This window comes from Rhodnius prolixus, unplaced genomic scaffold (genome assembly GCF_049639745.1).
Source record: "Rhodnius prolixus isolate KJV_2025 unplaced genomic scaffold, Rpr scaffold_14, whole genome shotgun sequence".
Classification (NCBI taxonomy): Eukaryota; Metazoa; Arthropoda; class Insecta; order Hemiptera; family Reduviidae; genus Rhodnius; species Rhodnius prolixus.
In genome coordinates this window covers 7,733,228-7,752,056 of record NW_027411594.1, presented here as the reverse complement: position 1 = coordinate 7,752,056, position 18,829 = coordinate 7,733,228, and the positions used below count along the sequence as shown (strand labels likewise).

Sequence of the window (18,829 nt, the reverse complement as noted above, 5' to 3'; positions counted from 1 at the left end):
TTTTTCCCCCAAGCATGAAATCCGTGTTCATTCTTCGTCATTCTTTTATCAAACAATCTATTGTTGCGGCAGATGGTCAATTTGAAACAGATTTATAGGCAATTCATTACAGTTTAATAATACGTTAAATGCCAGTAAAATTGAAAATGACAAATTTTAGCATCTGTAGCGCCGTTGGATGATGATGAGCATCACCGCTATTTCCGAGCTAAAATTATTTTGCCAGATTTCACAAAGTAATTTCCTAAGTTATTGAACATAGTTCTTCACAGTTGGTGTAACCTTGTAAAGCAATGGTTGTCGAAATCTAAATTCTTTGCCCAAGACCTTGTCTTCATCTGAAGATTAATTTATATTTATAGGGTTATTGACATTAATGAAAATTCACCTTCTGTTTTGAAGATTGAATTTAATTTTTTCCAAAGCGTTGGAGAGAGCCTAACCATCCGAAATGGAAAACTTATAATTTTTTTTTAACGGCAACGCACTGCAACCAAATAGAACTATTATGCCCTCCAAAGGTGGGGACCACCGCATTCCCAGGTGATTGAAGTAACTTACTTGTTTTGGTAAGTTCTAGGTAGAGCTGTAGGAGCGGCTGCTGTTAGAAAATAACTACTCCAATCATGCACTTCATCTATCCCTCTATTGATATTTCCCAGATACTCTGAAGAAAACTTCCTTAAACACGTTATATCAAACATAGTCTCTGCGGGTTCTTTCCCCAACTGAGGACAAAGCCGGACATGAATTTTAAGCTGTGACTGAATGAAAAATAGATTTCTGTAAGTCACTCTGCGAAAACCCACAATAATTGTGAAGTTAGATTTGCTAATGTTATTTTAATAGAAATAGTAATTCTTGGGCTAATTCCCAAAATAAGGGTCAAACAATAATTTTCAGTGTAAGCTCATTAAATATAGGTTTTCACTTATATTACTTAGACAATAAATAATATCAGTTAATGCACTCAACCTGACAATAATTATAATACATTGCTTTCAAGTACATACATAGGTTTTACATGGTGGAAGGTTATTTGTTGCAGGTTTCTTTAGTTACATTCGCCGTGTATGTATTATCAAGCGAAGACCATGTATTGGATGCCAAGACAGCGTTTGTTTCTTTGTCCCTTTTCAATTTACTTAGATTTCCACTCTCTATGCTACCTATGATGATCACAAGTGCTATTCAAGTGAGTAAATAATCTGTAGCAATATCTTGTTTCAGTTTTATTTTTCTTACATAAACGAAATCTTTTAGATATTAATTCACAACTTAAAATGAAGTTTTAAACGGAAATTAAACTTGTTTTAGATCTAATATTATAGTAGTTTAACCTCTAATGGTTTTGTAAAAATTATTGACAAAGGGTTGTTCACTTTTATTTAAATAATACAAAACCATAAAATTGAGGAAGATTTAAATAATAATACAAAATAAAAACAGTCTCAGCTTTTTCTTTATTTTGTACCCTCTATCTAAAAATACGTAGTGTATACGGCGTTTATAATTAACTTCCAGAATTTTTTGTTACTCCTAACGATGGATTAGCTATTGTACATAAAAAAAGCAACATAACATTCTAAAATTTATAGTTAAAAATTGTTTAACTTCCCAGTATATTTAACAAATCTTTTATTTGAAAACCATTAGTGAGTCTTCTAGGAAATTAAAAAAAAATTAATATCTTTCTCCATCTTTACTGGCTTACGAAAGGTAAAACCTTGATCGAGTGTTAAATGCTACTAAAATTATTTGAACTGGTGTGTGTATATATCGTAGCAAGTTTATAGATAGAATACGTATACATTTTCTATAACTCAGCTCTAGATAACCTTTAGTTTTTAAGTTGGTTGTCCCTTTAGTTATGACTTATTGTTGATTAATGAAAAAAAAAAAAAATTGCGTTTCCTTAAGCATTTTCATTTTGAAAAACCCAAATTTTGAATGAATTAATGAGTCAAACCTTTATAGAACTGTCCTGCCGGACACTTATTGCCAATCAGACCAACCTATTTAGAAAGTTTGCTGTTAAGTTTTTCCCTACATAGTGTTTAAAGTGTATCGCAATCTTTTCTCATATTGATTTCGCTGATCGAATGCCTAAAATTTGCCTTCTGCTTAATTTGCACAGCTATAAAGCATGTCACGATCTATTCTTTTTACCTCCATCTATTTCTGATTAAAATGTCTATAATATTTCTTAACATCTCTTTAAATCTAAACATGTATATAATTTTATTATTATGTTTGTTTTCAAATAATTTTTGGTATTTTTTTTTAATGACAGTGGTTTTAAATGTTAATTTACGTTTTAGACTAGCGTATCCGTAAAGCGTATCAACAAGTTCATGAACAGCGACGAGTTGGATCCAAGTACAGTTTCTCACGAAGAAAATGAAGGTGATTTTCAGCATAGTATAAATCAATTTAATTTTCTACCTTTTAGAGGAAGTATTCCGATCGAATCAAATCATTGATAACGAGTTCATTAAATTTAATTGATTTCAATCATTTGAATTTAATGTTGGAATTTTGGAATCTAATAAATATTTAGGTGAATTTTGAATGCAAATTAAAAAAAAACTACTATAATCTTCCTCAATATGCATTGTTTTCAGCTGATTCATTAGTTATGGAAAATTGTACATTCAAATGGGCTTTTGAAGATGATGTTCCCGTACTTAGAAATATCTCTTTAAGAATTAAGCCCGGTTCTTTGGTTGGTGTTGTGGGAGCGGTAGGAGCTGGCAAGTCATCATTATTGGCCGCTTTTCTTGGAGAAATGGACAAGGTATGCGTTTTGCTTTTAAATAAACATTTTTTTGTGGTCTTCTTCGAACGAAAAAAGTAGTATTTTTCTGAATGTATGTATGCATGTAAACAGAGAGAAGGTTTTTTTACTGTTAATTTTAAATTCGAAGAAGTTTCTGTGAGTAGATAAAGTCGTCTAATCGTTTTACATCGTATGTTTTGTTTTCTTCTGTTTTATAGTTATCTGGACGAGTTAACACCAGGGGTACTGTAGCGTATGTTCCTCAGGTAGCTTGGATACAGAATTGCACCCTTCAGGATAACATATTGTTCGGTAAACCTTTAGATAATAAGCAATATCAGAAAGTTGTGGAATCCTGTGCCTTGAAACCAGACTTAGATATGTTACCTGGTGGTGATCAGACGGAGATTGGGGAAAAGGTTGGTTTAAATTCTCTTTAACTCTACTCTGATACTAAAAATTGTTTTTACTGAAATCATTTATTCATAATAATTCATTTTAATTAGGGTATAAATTTAAGCGGTGGTCAAAAACAGAGAGTTAGTTTGGCCCGTGCTGTGTATTACAATTCTGATGTTTACTTCCTGGATGATCCGCTTTCAGCAGTGGACAGCCATGTTGGAAAGCATATATTTGAAAACGTCATCGGACCAAAGGGGATTTTGAGAAGAAAGGTAAAAAAATTTACGTATAAATTCATGCATATATATATATATCTTTTTGAGGCTTCTTCTTAGGCATATCGATTACTGTAATCGCAATAACATTGCAGTTTTGACAATCTCATTTGTTAATCCGGTTGCTCTAACTTCTTCCTCTTTGTCCTTTAGTCTAAAAAGGACCTTATTCTCTACTAGAAGATGGCTCCCAGCCATCTCTGTCCTCCGTGGCTTTCTTTTTCCTGTCGTCTAGCGTCAATTAATCCGCCTCTTATTGTGTCACCGAACCGCCCACCTTTGCCGCCTTTTAGGTCTCTTTCCGCATGTAAATCTTGAGCCATAAATGGATCGCAGAAAACCTCTTTTCCAGCAGTTCTACCTTAGCTTATCTCATCATAGTCATGAGTCCAAGTTTCTGATCTATGGTGGCTTTTTATATCTAGCTGCATAACTTCAAGTAGAGCTTGAGTATAATCTTGAGCAAGAAGAGTGCGTAGATTGGGAAGGTAGAGAGGGGGCATTCTACTTTGATGTCTACCTTCATTGCAGCTTCCTTCTAATCTTTTTGCAGTTTAATATGGTTTGCACTACTATTGAGTTTCTTTCACAAATACAGTTAGTATTTTGGAACGATGCCAATGCTGGCCAGATGATATGGAGAATAATTATGATCAAATAATATTTTACTGTAAAAATTCTCATTTTGAAGCATTGTACCACCAAAACCATGTTTTCTTTGGAATTATTGCTTGCAGTGGACAAATTCTCATTTTGAAGCATTGTACCACCAAAACCATGTTTTCTTTGGAATTATTGCTTGCAGTGGACAAATTCTCATTTTGAAGCATTGTACCACCAAAACCATGTTTTCTTTGGAATTATTGCTTGCAGTGGACAAATTCTCATTTTGAAGCATTGTACCACCAAAACCATGTTTTCTTTGGAATTATTGCTTGCAGTGGACAAATTCTCATTTTGAAGCATTGTACCACCAAAACCATGTTTTCTTTGGAATTATTGCTTGCAGTGGACAAATTCTCATTTCTAAAAGGGTTTATATCGTTGTACACCCTTTTAGCTTTCGGCCTTGACGAATGATTTAATATCTTGAACTTGTTCTTGTTTTGGGTGATTAATTCAACCAATGCAATTGCACTTCTTGCCTTTTGTATAGCCTACTGCTTTTCTCTGCAGTTCTGAGCGACTCTTTAGCCTTGTTAAATGAAGTCTTCCCCTACAATCATTGAGTTGTGTAGTGATTGAATGGTTTCCAGAATTGCAAATGGGGGATTTTTTTCCTTTTCTGGAACATTTTCACCATCAGTTAATACTGAATTTTAATTCAACCATCACCTTAATTATACTTTAACTCCATAACATACATTAACTTAATTTTTTTCCTTCTTCTTTTATTCAACAGACACGAATACTTGTAACTCACAGCATCACGTATCTTCCAGAAGTAGATTTAATAGTAGTGTTAAAAGATGGAGAAATCTCTGAAATGGGCACGTACAAAGAATTACTGGATAAAAAAGGAGCTTTCTCTGAATTTCTAACCACTCATCTGCAAGAGGTCGACAATGCTGAACTTGATGGTAAAGTTATGCAATTCCATTTTTACTGTAATTACCAATAATCTAACTTGTAAATTTTTCTCAAAATTGGGCTAATTGGCTCCAATATGAAGCTACAAAAGCCATAACCTTCTCAATCTTCTACAATGAATCTACAAGAAATGGTTCTTTAGGAAAGAATGAAGTCCAAGTAAAGCTCCAGTTTTTAACTTTACAACTATTTAAATTATAGTTTAGTAAAACAGTTTCGTACAAGAACGAAAGGTACTTCTCTTTAAATAGTGATGATTTATGAAAACAAAACACAATACCGCTGGTAGAGAATTACTTCAAAACTCCAAATTCTAACAAAATAAGGGTATAATTCGCTGAAATGACACATTAGAGATAAGCCTAAAGTCAACACACTAAATAAGGTTATGGCCGTCTGTATCTGTAGAATAGTCCCCACCAAGTTAATTGCAGAAAACTGAAAAAAAAAAAACCTTCAAGAAATTCTTATTTCCATATTTATATGTAATTTCTTTTAAATGGACTTTACGATGAGGTAATCGCTATTTATATTTCAACAGATTTGGATGACCAACTGAAGAAGCAGTTGATTGATACTAATCCAGAACTTCAACACCAAATGAGCCGTCAGAAATCGGTGAACAGTGATGCAAGCTCAATGTCATCGTTAACCAGGTTAGAAGGTTCAATTGCTTTCTTCTACTCAAAGTAATGACGAGGGTATTATGTTCAGCCCACTAAATAAAATAAAAATAAATAAATCATGTTTTGAAGAACTAAAATTACCATTGGAAGTTAACAGCCATCCAAAATACAGGAAAAAAATGAAAGAAAAAAGTCGACCTAAACTTTTAAACAGTTTTCTAAAAAATGACCAGTTGTTATAAAGAATAAGAATTTTTTTATTTAATATTTCTGTCCATTTAGGCGCAGATCATCTGGAAGTAGTAGTCATGGACCTGATGAATTCAAACCATCTGGTGGGATTGAGAAGCTGATAGAAGAAGAAAGAGCTGAAATTGGTGGGGTAAGTTTAATTTTCTGGAGATTTGGTACAAATTTAGGGGAATAAATTAAATAAATATAATCTAAATCAAATAATAAGGCTAGAGTTGTAAAGTCTTGGAAGTATTGAGACATTTAATGTAATGCCATCAAAGAAACCGAGTGTTGTCTTGCTGGAACGAAATGTTTGCATTAGTCAAATCTGTGTGTTGTGGAACAATTTTTTTACTCATTTTTGAAAAGAATCTTCAAACTCCCAAGTACTATGTAGCGGTTTTAATTTCTCATTATCTCTCGTAGAAAAGTAAGAGAAAATATTGCGAACCATGAACATTCACTAGGTACACACTTGTTTTGAGTACCAAAATGATTTCTTTTTTTGAAAATTCCAAAGTAAAAAGTTAGTGTTCAAAACCATTTTCATGAGATTTTCTTAATAATGGCTTCAAAGATTTTCTTTAAAATTATTTCCCACACGTAGATCTCCAACGCTTATTTGGATTAAGGGTATTCATGTGGGAGGGGTGCTAACACTTTACCTCTGAAGTACCATTTTAGTAATAAGTTTGAACATACTACTTTTTGAAAAATTAGTCAGCTGATGAAATTCCAATTTTGAAAAAGATGGTAAGGCGCCAATTTCCCAATCCAGCTGAACTGCATAATCTGCGTGAATATTCACGTAAATACAGTTATTCCTGAAAAATTATTTGAATAGGAGGGTCTACAGACGAGAAGAATATTTAGGTTTCATTTTAATGTGCTATTTCTATTAATGCTACAGGTTTTACCACCTTTACTTTCTTAAATGACTTAAATATGTTCTAAAATTCCAGTCCAATGAAAAACCTTGTTTTCTGTCTCCATTTTCATAGGTTAAATGGGAAGTCTATGCACACTATCTACGCAGTATAGGAACATTTTTAACGGTGGCCACTATTGTTTTGAATGTGATCTTCCAAGGTTTTGCGATCGGATCAAATCTCTGGCTGTCCGTATGGTCCAGCGACAATTCAACTATGGTGAATGGTACTCAGGACCAGGACACGAGTAAGCGTGACCTATACTTGGAAGTATATGGAGCGTTGGGTCTTGGACAGAGTGAGTCAGGCTCCAAATTATTGTATTTAGTTATATTGATTATGCTTCATTGCTATGATTTTTAGCAAAAGTAAATGCGGATATTAGCTTAAGTGTTATTGGTGTGTGTGTATGCGTGCGAATGGTTATGAACCCATAGCTTATAAATGGGTTCGGTGAACATTGTTAGTTGGACAAACTAACTTCCCTTGCTAGCCCTTTATCTTTTATTCGTATTTTAATCGAATTATTAACAATGACATCGAGGGGGAAAAAACCTATAATTTTGTTTTCGTAAGGCTTTATTAATTCTGGCCCAACTTTATTAATAGTAACAAAATGTAATTGAATAATTATTGTCGTTTGATCAATATTTTTTCTTTGGAAAAATGTTTGGTTTAAGTTTTGATTGAATTTGAAATACAGAGCAATAAATACGGCCAGGCAGGCTCCCCCAGGGGGGGAGCTAAATTGGGAGAATCTAAAAATTGGGAAGATTCGAGGTAGGTTTTTGGTTCTTCTTGCAGCTCCCCTACTTTCTCTAGATAATGCTCCTTGAGGAACTCTTTCAAGAATATCAAATCTTTTCCTTACTCTGACCAAAATTACTTATGATCCTTCCTTGTTACAATTACCAAGAAAAGAAAAATCTAAATCTGTCTTTATTTCTATGAGTTTTTCACCAAAGTTTGGCTCCTTATTGAGCTGTTTATGCATAGAATTGTTGTCTATTTTGTTTTTTTTGGGGGGGGGGGCTTTTTTTTTTGGCAATGGCTTTCGCCATAAAGCCAGCATCGTCTAGGAGCTTATCACTAGAATATCACTCACTCTCCATTCTTACTTATAAATACATTCGCTTCACTCATTCATCCCTCTACTATATACAACTATTTACCTACAAACTTACAACTAATGGATGGAGCAGTACTCTATATTCCTGCCATCCTTATAGCTTAACCGAAATTAAAATCACGTACTCCTTCTCTAATCATTTTCTTCTATTCATTCTAATTCGGCTATAACTTTTAAATACATTCATATTTCATTGCTAGCTCTGCTATAGATGTTGGTGGAGAATATTATGTCAAACATTCGTTTCCTTTCTACTACATAACGTGGACATATCATTATATATGTTTGTCTATTTTGTTCCAATTGGGTTCTGACCACATTTCAGAGTTTGCAGCATCCTCTTTTGTCTTGGAGGGTATCGGTCTCCTTCATTTCCCACCTTTGAAAAGGAAGTGATTTTATTTTTCTTTTTCCAAGGGATCACTATATCTGGTCCCAATCATTAACCAGCCTGGAATTTGTAACCTTAATCTGTGGTCATCTAAATTTTTTTCTGGTATACAACCGTTTATACATAAATCTTGAGTTTATGAGTTGAAATCCTAGTAATTGAAATAAAAGGGAAGTTATATGAGTGTTTCGCCCCACTCTTAAAAAGAGCTATTTCCGCATTTACTTTTGTACATATTTTTAATTGAACAAAATTATGTATATTTATGTATAATATAGACCAATATATTTATATTGGTAAGAATTCAGTCAAATTATAAGCGCTTTGATTGTAAGACCACGAGGTTGTTTATAAAGACAGGATGTATGAAACATTTAGATCACAGCGATCTATTTTGGAATGAACATCCTCTTCATAGCTAACCTCATTACTTTAATTGCTTCTAGCTAATATTGAATTAACAAAATTTCAAGTAAAGTACATAAATGTAGTCAATTAAATTAATTGAACTATAATTTCTAATTAATTGCCTCATGGTTTTAATTAATTTTTAACATTTCAGCCTCCAAAATTTATAGTTTGATATTCTTTTAATTTCTTATATTTTAAGATATTTAGATTATTTTTTTTAATTTCGATTTTTTTTTTCTGTTTTTGTTATTTAAATCAACTGGTTTCTTTTCAATTGGTAGTTTTTTAATTTTTAGTTAACATGAGACGGTTTTTTTTTTTAATTGCATGGTTTCAAAATCCTTCATAGCACAAGGAAAAATTAATGCTTTGTTAATGTTTCTTGAATTAGCTCATTTTAGTTAATTTATTTGCTTTATTTTATGGCGTAGTGTTTTAATTTTCAGTCTTTGTTGATTTATTTGAAGCTTTTTCGTAATTATTTTCACGCATTGTTAAGGTGTTTTGTTCTGTTTGTTTGTTTGTTGATATCTGTAATGAAAGTTTCATTTGATTGGGTTTTATTTCGTGTAGCTTGGTAGAGGAATGTTTTTCTGTTCCGCAAGCCTTGAACGTTTCGCCAAAAAAATTGATGTTCATTGTTGAATTATTTTTGTCTGTCAGCAAAAAACTTGTGTTGAATTGTTTTTTGTAATGTGCTTTATTTTCATGTAAATTATTTAAAAAAATAATAATAATAAGTTCTACGTCAATCAGGTACAAAATAAATAAATAAATAAATAAATTGGGATCAACTTAATTATTGTGAGTTGTTGTTGGTTTAATAACTTTGTTAAAAGCGCTTCCGGGGGCTAGTAACTGTTTTGATATTTTTTTTTCCCGGATTAAGGAAAGTTTCCTTTAAAGAATTCGCTAAATTAGACATCTGATACGTTATTTGGCCTTCATCTCTTTAACTCATTTTGAGTTTGTTATATTGGGTTTAAAACCTTCTGAAAAGATGATGCCCAAGTAGTGGGGTATTATTGATGTGAAGGCATTAGTTATCGATTGGGTTTAAAAACCTTCTGAGAAGACGATGCCCAAGTAGAGGGTATTATTGATGTGAAGGCATTAGTTATCGATTTGGTTTAAAAACCTTCTGAGAAGACGATGCCCAAGTAGTGGGTATTATTGATGTGAAGGCATTAGTTATCGATTGGGTTTAAAAACCTTCTGAGAAGACGATGCCCAAGTAGTGGGTATTATTGATGTGAAGGCATTAGTTATCGATTGGGTTTAAAAACCTTCTGAGAAGACGATGCCCAAGTAGTGGGTATTATTGATGTGAAAGCATTAGTTATCGATTGGGTTTAAAAACCTTCTGAGAAGACGATGCCCAAGTAGTGGGTATTATTGATGTGAAAGCATTAGTTATCGATTTGGTTTAAAACCTTCTGAGAAGACGATGCCCAAGTAGTGGGTATTATTGATGTGAAAGCATTAGTTATCGATTTATTGTACTTTTATACTATTTCAGTACACGTTTTGCTTTAATAATTGTTAAGTGATGCAAGAACACTGTACAAATATAGATAGAATAAAAAATGAGGTTTAAGATCGTATCTTGGTTCAGTATTTACGGAAGCTTACGAGCCCATTATTAAATTAATGTAAACCCATACATACTCCTGAGTAAACAGGAGCAGCTTTAAGCTCAGACAGATCTTTAACTGACCCTGAACTTCACATACAACACGGGGGCATCACCACTCTTTAAATACCACAACATCAATGGGAGATACAAAGATGTCATGTCCTTAGATGAGTCACCATCATCTTCCCCCAATCACTGTATTCTTATTATATCTTCTGTCGAGATTTATTCTAGGAAATGCCACTGTTTTCCTTCTGTTTTTCTCCTCTGTCCAATATACAGGATAACTTATATCTTCTTTCCATAAATACGAGGGTCGTTTGAAAAGTCCGTGCAAAAATAAAAACTACTTAATTTTTTGGGGTAAACCTTTTTTATTTTTCAACATAGTCTCCTTTTAGGCTTATACACTTCGTCCAACGCTGCTCTAGTTTGTTGATCCCTTCCGAATAATAGGATTTGTCCAAGTCTGAAAAATAGCCATTCGTTTCTGCAATCACCTCCTCGTTTGAATAAAATCTTTTTCCCGCCAGCCATTTCTTCATATTGGGGAACAAACAGTAGTCTGGAGAATAGGGGGGATGTGAAACGAGTTGGAACCCTATTTCCATTAATTTTGCGACCACAACTGCTGAGGTGTGAGCTGGTGTGTTGTCGTGATGGAAAAGGACTTTTTTGCGGGCCAATCGCGGGCGTTTTTCTTGCAGCTCGGTTTTCAAACGGTCCAATAACGATGAATAATATGCACCTGTAATAGTTTTACCCTTTTCCAGATAGTCGATGAGGATTATTCCTTGCGAATCCCAAAAGACAGTCGCCATAAACTTTTTCTTCGGTCTTCGCCTTTTTTGGCGCAGATTCCCCCTTGGTAACCCATTGTTTAGATTGTTCTTTGGTCTCAGGAGTGTAGTGATGTATCCATGTTTCATCCACAGTGACGAAACGACGCTTAAAGTCCTGCGGATTCTTCTGGAACAGCTGCAAACCGTCCTTGCAACACTTCACACGATTTCGTTTTTGGTCAAGCGTGAGCAATCGCGGCACCCATCTTGCGGATAGCTTTGTCATGTCCAAATGTTGATGCAAAATATTATGTACCCGTTGATTCGAGATGCCCACAGCACTAGCAATCTCAGGCACCTTCACTCTTCTGTCATCCATCACCATATCATGGATTTTATCAATGATTTCTGGAGTAGTACTACCTCAACAGGGCGTCCAGAACGTTCAGCGTCACTTGTGCCCATATGGCCACTCCGAAAATTTTGAAACCACTTATAAACTGTTCTAATCGAAGGTGCAGAGTCACCATAATGTTTATCAAGCTTCTCTTTAGTCTCCTCAGGCGTTTTGCCTTTCATAAAGTAGTGTTTAATCAACACACGAAATTCTTTTTCCTCCATTTTTTGAAAATCACTCGACTTCCTCGATTCAAACGAATGCCAAACACAAAGAAACAGACCGATCTGGCTGAAACTTGGTGTATGTTCTTCCAAGAGATGCTACTAACTAAACATAACCTCGATACGCGCCAGTGGTGCTATCTCTCTAACTTTGCACGGACTTTTCAAACGACCCTCGTAATTCCCCGCTTGGGCACAATTCTTGTGTTTCCAGAATACTTGAACTCAAAGAAAACAAAGAAATAACAGTCTTTAGTCAATAACAAAGAAATCATATAAACTAATGTGAACAGTTTTCTAGAAAGAAATCAATTCGACAACTTCCAAGAGTCCTAGTTCATAGTACTTGAGAGAAGTGTATTAGACCAATATTTCAAAGAAAACAAAACGATCTCCTTTTCTTTTCTTTTTTGCACCCAAGTGTATTGTTCAATATTTTCGTATCTTAGTTCAATTTTTGTTGAATTTTATGTGTTATTGGTTTAATATTAGTCAAAGAGTTAGTGTTGAATGAATTGTTAAAATGAATATTGTGTAATGATAACCTTTTTAGTTTTTTTTTTTTTTAAAAAGTCTTTTACATTTTATTTTAATAAAGTAAAAACTCCTTTAGAATAAAATTTTTAATTAAAAATTTAATGTAGTTTTATAATATTTTGCTATTTATTTTTTACTAATAAAAGGTCGCTCACTTTGCCAAAATCATTAGTACATGTGCTGCATTCGCGTTCATTTTCTTATCTTCTAAACATATTGTTACTTCTTAGCCAACAACATAGATTAATTTTACTTTACACCATTTATTGGGATCGTTAAAAGTCGACGAGGTCTTCCAGAGTTTGATAAATAATAGAAGATTTAATAAAAATAATGAAGTTTAACCGTGACATTTATTTATAAAAAATAAATAAATAAATAATGAATATTCAATAATTAGCCATTCCATCGAAGCAAGTGGTTTTCAAAATGAGTTTTTGGTCCCTTTTACGTTATGGGATGCTTTCTAGAATTAATTTTTTAAGCGTATACTATTTTTAAGGAGAAGTACAACAATCGTGTCGATTTTTTCCAAGTTTTTACAGAAATTGTGCAGTTTTAAGATCTTCTTGAGTAATAAAACCGTTTTTTAAAGATTTATTTGTTTCAACCATAATTTTGCAATAAATTAGTGAGCCCGTTCGGTCTCGTGTAATGTAAATCTTCTTACCTTTTTTTTTCTAAATGTTAATCAATGAATTTTGTAGCCGAAATGCGAGAATTGATGAAATTCGATTTTCCCAAAGTTCATGAGTTTCTTGTTTGTTTGTAGCATTTTCCGAGACTGCGACGGAAAAACATTACCAATTAAAAAACTAGCCTTATGTAGAAGTAGCTCATTTTTTTGTAAATTCAGTCTTATTCCTTAGTCACTCTACTTGAATATCAGATAAATCCTATTTTTTTTTTCCTGGAATTATTATTTTATTTTACAATTTAGGGATTTTTAGGGTGGTGTTTTTAGGGATGAAATTGTCTTGTTGTGTTCTATATGTTCATTGATGTTACTGTAATGTTTGGCTACGTATTTATTGTTTGTTAAAAATCTACGTTGTAATTCTGGAGATGTCTTACTATTTGTTTGTGTAAATGAAAGGATATTTGGAAACAAAAATGCAGTTTTAATGTAGAACTGAAAAATTATCAATTCTAATTGGTTAGGAGTTTAAAAATAGGTGTTTTCTGTGTTATTAATAGAACACTTTAAATGAATATTACAAATAAAAGGGTTTAACAATATTCAGAATACATAACTACATGATCATTTCGAATCATTTCACTTAGAGTTCAATATCATTTTTTTTTTTTTTAACTTTCTCTTACTGCTAAAAAGTTTAGTTTTAGAAATGGAATTTTTACTGAAAATACGAGTTTTTGAGAGTTGGTTTCCTTTCCGGGTAGATCGGAAAGAAAGTGGGCTTCAGAAAAACGTCTCTGAAGATCGCAAATCAAAAATAATGAAGAAAAATATTAGTTTAAAGCTACCGATTTGTAATTTAAACTTATTTATAGAGGATATAGAACAAAAATAAGGTAATAATTCCAAGTTTGAGGGAAAATCATCAGTTATAGAATCTTGAGAATGAAAAGAAAAGTCATGTTGAGTGTTCAAATTTATCAAGGTTTTTTTTTGGGTATTTATAAATAAGCTCCTTGATCAAACTATCAAATGCTATTGAAACTTGTGGTTAGATTCGCCGTGCTGGATAATATCTTTGCTTTTATTGGTCGAAGCACGCCTGGACCGGCTTCTGATTTTTCATCCATCGTCAGAGGTAGAGGAATCAGTGTGGCTTAGTGGTTTTGGACTTCATTTACGAAGTCTGTTTAAAGAAGTATCACGATTTTGAATTTCCGCGGATTACGTGTATTCGATTTTCGATTTTTTTTTTTGTGGCGTTAAGTTGGTACTCATGTCTCTCACTTATGTGGCCGACAAGTTCGGTCATTTTGAATGTTCAGTTTATTTTTGACAACTGCTTTGCTTGCGCGTGTTATGCGTCTTCGATTTTTGCCTATTCCAAAAAATGGATCTAAGAATCTTTTGTGTGGAAAAACAAAATTAAGGGCGCGGACGCATTCCGAATGTTGACTGTGACATATATGGTGAAGCTACCTTGGGACCGAAGCAACGTTTATCGGTGGTACAAAATGTTCTCCAGAGGGCCGAGAAGATGTGAACGACGAAGAGCGTGCCGGACGCTCTGAGCACGTCAACAACAGAAGAAAACATTGATGAAGTGAAGAAAATAGAATTGGCCAATCGTCGAATCATCGTTGAGAGAAGTTGCTGAGGACCTAAACATATCGATTGGCCCGTGCCATACGATTTTTTACCAATGGGCATGAGACGGGGCGCCGCGAAATTCGTACCGAAATTGCTCAATTTCGACGCTCTATTTTTGGCCAAAAAACAACACACTAATGATGCCGCAGCCACCGTATTCCCCAGATCTGGCCCCCCTATGACTTTTTCTTGTTCCCGAAACTGAAGAGGCCCATGAAAGGACGAGTGAGGAGATAAAGACGGCTTCGAAGGAGGAGCTGAACAAGATCACAAAAAATGATTTTTTGAAGTGCTTCGAGGATTGGAAAAAAACGTTGGCACAAGTGTATAAGGGATTACTTTGAAGGGGACAAAATAGATATTCATGAATAAATAAATTCATGAATAATTTTTGAAAAAACACAAAATTCGCGATACTTTTTGAACAGATCTCGTTTATTTCCGTGTCGTGCTGCAACTAGTCAGCAAGTGTAGTGCGAGACAGTAACCTAAGTAAAGTCAAAATCTCTACACAAATCTCATTAATCACCCTTTCTAGTACAAGTACTAAATGAAAGTTCGAAACCGGAACAATAGAGATGCTGTTTACGCTTTAATTTACTTCCTGTTTATTTTATGATACTAAGCACAGTAAGAATTCAATTTCCAAGAAACTTTGTTTCTTACGAATGTGGGAGAAGTTGCAGTAAGAGAAAGATCGCCATTTCAGATCAGATCTTTTTGGTTTTAATAAATAATCTTAATATTTTTCATTGTTTTACTTCTTTGGAAGGCTGAGAGAATTTTAAAAATGCATAAAAAACAAACATCATCAAAATAAATCTTTTGTTGATTCTTCCAATAGTACTTACAACATTCCTCGGAACGCTGACACTCTCGATTGGTTGTATCAAGGCCGCTTTGGCACTGCACAACTATCTTCTACATCATACACTGCATGCACCCTTGCAGTTCTTCGACACCACTCCTATTGGCCGGATTGTCAACAGATTCTCCAAAGATGTAGACGTTATGGACAATGTGCTGCTTTCTTTACTTCGTTCATTAGTTGTTTGCCTGTTCATGGTAATGTTTTGATTTGTTGCTTTAGAAAAACCAAAAAACTTATTTATTTTATTTATTTTTATTTTAAAAGATTATTGTGATTCTTAAAGTATTTGTATTTTGTTTACTCATACTGGCCGGAAGAGGAAGTTATGTCAGCCTCGCAGATTTTTTTTATTTTGAATTTCCCCTAGAACATAACTTATTGTGAAGTCCATCTTAAGTAGGGAAAAATACTGTTAGTACAACATGTCTGTGATTTGAAGCCACCTGGAGATAACAACAAAATCGATCAACCAGCTGTAAATGACCTCAGTGATTTAATTTAAACCCATTCTAGGCAATCTAAATCAATAATTTTTTACTTGAGGCATTTTCCTCTCTGAGAAAAAAAAGAAAAGTTTCTCAGAAATATATTGAAAAAAATAATGTTTTGTAAATTCAAAATATTAGAACACAGCTGTACGTCTGCTAAATTTGCTTAGACCTCTCTTTTCCTTATGTTATCTTTGATGGCAGTCACCCTTAACGTGTTTCAGTTGTGGAGCTTCATGACACTTTTTCCCTTCATGATGAACTTACCAGCAGTTTCTTCCTGCATTCATTGATCAGTATATCTTTATCTTCCCGAGACATTTTCTTCATCTTTTTTTTTTTTTTTTTTGTTTCAACGCCTCTTATAAGCTGTGAGTTACATTTCCCACTCTTCCCCTTCTTGGAACCAAGACTCTAGCGAGGTTAAGAGAGAAATGGCTGTGCCTTTGGAGGAGATATAGTTTATTTTATTTCACAATGGCTCTTACGTATTCCAATAACCTTACAAATCAATCTGTGAAGATGGATTAGCTGTACATACAAATTGGTTAGAATTTAAGAAATTTTCTGCACTGTTCTTTCCTAAATTTGGAGTTTTCTCATATATACAGGGTGATCCATTTAAAACGCACCAATCGCTAATAACTTTTTAGGAAAGCGGAATTTCAAAAAAAACCACGAAGTAAACTATATGTTTTGTTTTGGTCAAGTTTTCAAATTTTCCACCACCGATGCTGTATCTTCATTTTTGGCCGAGTTACGGGTAAAAACCTGATTGAAGTTTCGTAAGGACCACTGGTTTTGACTATGATTATGAAAACTACATAAAAAAAACTGTGAAAAATGACGTTAACCCCGTTTAAATATGCCTAATATTTCTTGAGATATTTAAGATCAAAGTTACAATTTTATCTATTCGTTAACGGTTTTCGATATTAATTTTCCACCAGAAATACAAGTTTTGGGAGGTCCTCTGACTGCGAAAAATGTTATTTGTGACGCAATAAACAAAAATAATAATAATTGAAGATTTTAAAAAATGTAGGGTAATGTAATGGTTGTGGGTGAATCAGGATAGACTTGTTTTATCATCAAATAAAAGCAATCATCACATCATTTTAATGCACCCAGTATGCAAGACTTCTTGGCCTATGATTACGGTAAGAATATCTTGCCAGGGATGGGCGGGTGTTGGTCTAGCGGTCAAGAACGTGGCTTTGTAAGTGGGAGATCCCCAATTCGAATCCCGCGGGAGCAATCATTCATAATAGTTAGTACATCATAATACTTTTTTAAGTAAAATGTAGTCATACGCGGGGTTCGTCCTGAGGATCTTCCACTTATAAAGCCACGCTCTTGACCACTAGACCAACACCCGCCCATCACTGGCAAGATATTCTTACAGTAATCATAGGTCAAGAAGTTTTGCATTCCGGATACATTAAAATGATGTGATGATTGCTTTTATTTGATGATAAAACAAGTCTATCCTGATTCACCCACAACCATTACATTACCCTACATTTTTTAAAATCTTCAATTATTATTATTTTTGTTTATTGCTTCACAAAATAACCTTTTTTTGCAGTCAGAGGACCTCCCAAAACTTGTATTTCTGGTGGAAAATTAATATCGAAAACCGTTAACGAATAGATAAAATTGTAACTTTGATCTTAAAATATCTCAAGAAATATTAGGCATATTTAAACGGGGTTAACGTCATTTTTCACAGTTTTTTTTATGTAGTTTTCATAATCATAGTCAAAACCAGTGGTCCTTACGAAACCCTAATCGGGTTTTATAGCCGTAACTCCGCCAAAAATGAAGATACGAGGGTCGTTTGAAAAGTCCGTGCAAAAATAAAAACTACTTAATTTTTTTGGGTAAACCTTTTTTATTTTTCAACATAGTCTCCTTTTAGGCTTATACACTTCGTCCAACGCTGCTCTAGTTTGTTGATCCCTTCCGAATAATAGGATTTGTCCAAGTCTGAAAAATAGCCATTCGTTTCTGCAATCACCTCCTCGTTTGAATAAAATCTTTTTCCCGCCAGCCATTTCTTCATATTGGGGAACAAATAGTAGTCCGAGGGAGCCAAGTCTGGAGAATAGGGGGGGATGTGAAACGAGTTGGAACCCTATTTCCATTAATTTTGCGACCACAACTGCTGAGGTGTGAGCTGGTGCGTTGTCGTGATGGAAAAGGACTTTTTTGTGGGCCAATCGTGGGCGTTTTTCTTGCAGCTCGGTTTTCAAACGGTCCAATAACGATGAATAATATGCACCTGTAATAGTTTTACCCTTTTCCAGATAGTCGATGAGGATTATTCCTTGCGAATCCCAAAAGACAGTCGCCATAATCTTTCCGGCCGAAGGAACGGTCTTCGCCTTTTTTGGCGCAGATTCCCCCCTTGGTAACCCATTGTTTAGATTGTTCTTTGGTCTCAGGAGTGTAGTGATGTATCCATGTTTCATCCACAGTGACGAAACGACGCTTAAAGTCCTGCGGATTCTTCTGGAACAGCTGCAAACCGTCCTTGCAACACTTCACACGATTTCGTTTTTGGTCAAGCGTGAGCAATCGCGGCACCCATCTTGCGGATAGCTTTGTCATGTCCAAATGTTGATGCAAAATATTATGTACCCGTTCATTCGAGATGCCCACAGCACTAGCAATCTCACGCACCTTCACCCTTCTGTCATCCATCACCATATCATGGATTTTATCAATGATTTCTGGAGTAGTAACCTCGAACAGGGCGTCCAGAACGTTCAGCTTCACTAGTGCCCATATGGCCACTCCAAAAATTTTGAAACCACTTATAAACTGTTCTAATCGAAG

At 34.2% G+C, this 18,829-nt stretch overlaps 1 protein-coding gene across 9 annotated transcripts in view; it reads left to right on the top strand.

The window, feature by feature from the left end:
* The window catches only part of MRP (Multidrug-Resistance like Protein 1), a 65,562-nt gene that overhangs the window by 24,223 nt on the left and 22,510 nt on the right, over nt 1-18,829 (top strand). For 5 of the 9 annotated variants that reach the window (XM_074123749.1, XM_074123754.1, XM_074123750.1 and 2 more), the window contains 9 exons: nt 1,049-1,195; nt 2,322-2,406; nt 2,625-2,797; nt 2,998-3,198; nt 3,286-3,453; nt 4,859-5,036; nt 5,588-5,702; nt 5,955-6,054; nt 6,908-7,133. In XM_074123749.1, coding sequence (XP_073979850.1) covers nt 1,049-1,195; nt 2,322-2,406; nt 2,625-2,797; nt 2,998-3,198; nt 3,286-3,453; nt 4,859-5,036; nt 5,588-5,702; nt 5,955-6,054; nt 6,908-7,133 — 1,393 coding nt within the window. Of the gene's footprint in view, nt 1-1,048; nt 1,196-2,321; nt 2,407-2,624; nt 2,798-2,997; nt 3,199-3,285; nt 3,454-4,858; nt 5,037-5,587; nt 5,703-5,954; nt 6,055-6,907; nt 7,134-15,473; nt 15,695-18,829 lie in introns of all 9 variants that reach the window. The other 4 variants (XM_074123756.1, XM_074123752.1, XM_074123751.1 and 1 more) reach the window with 3 other exon arrangements.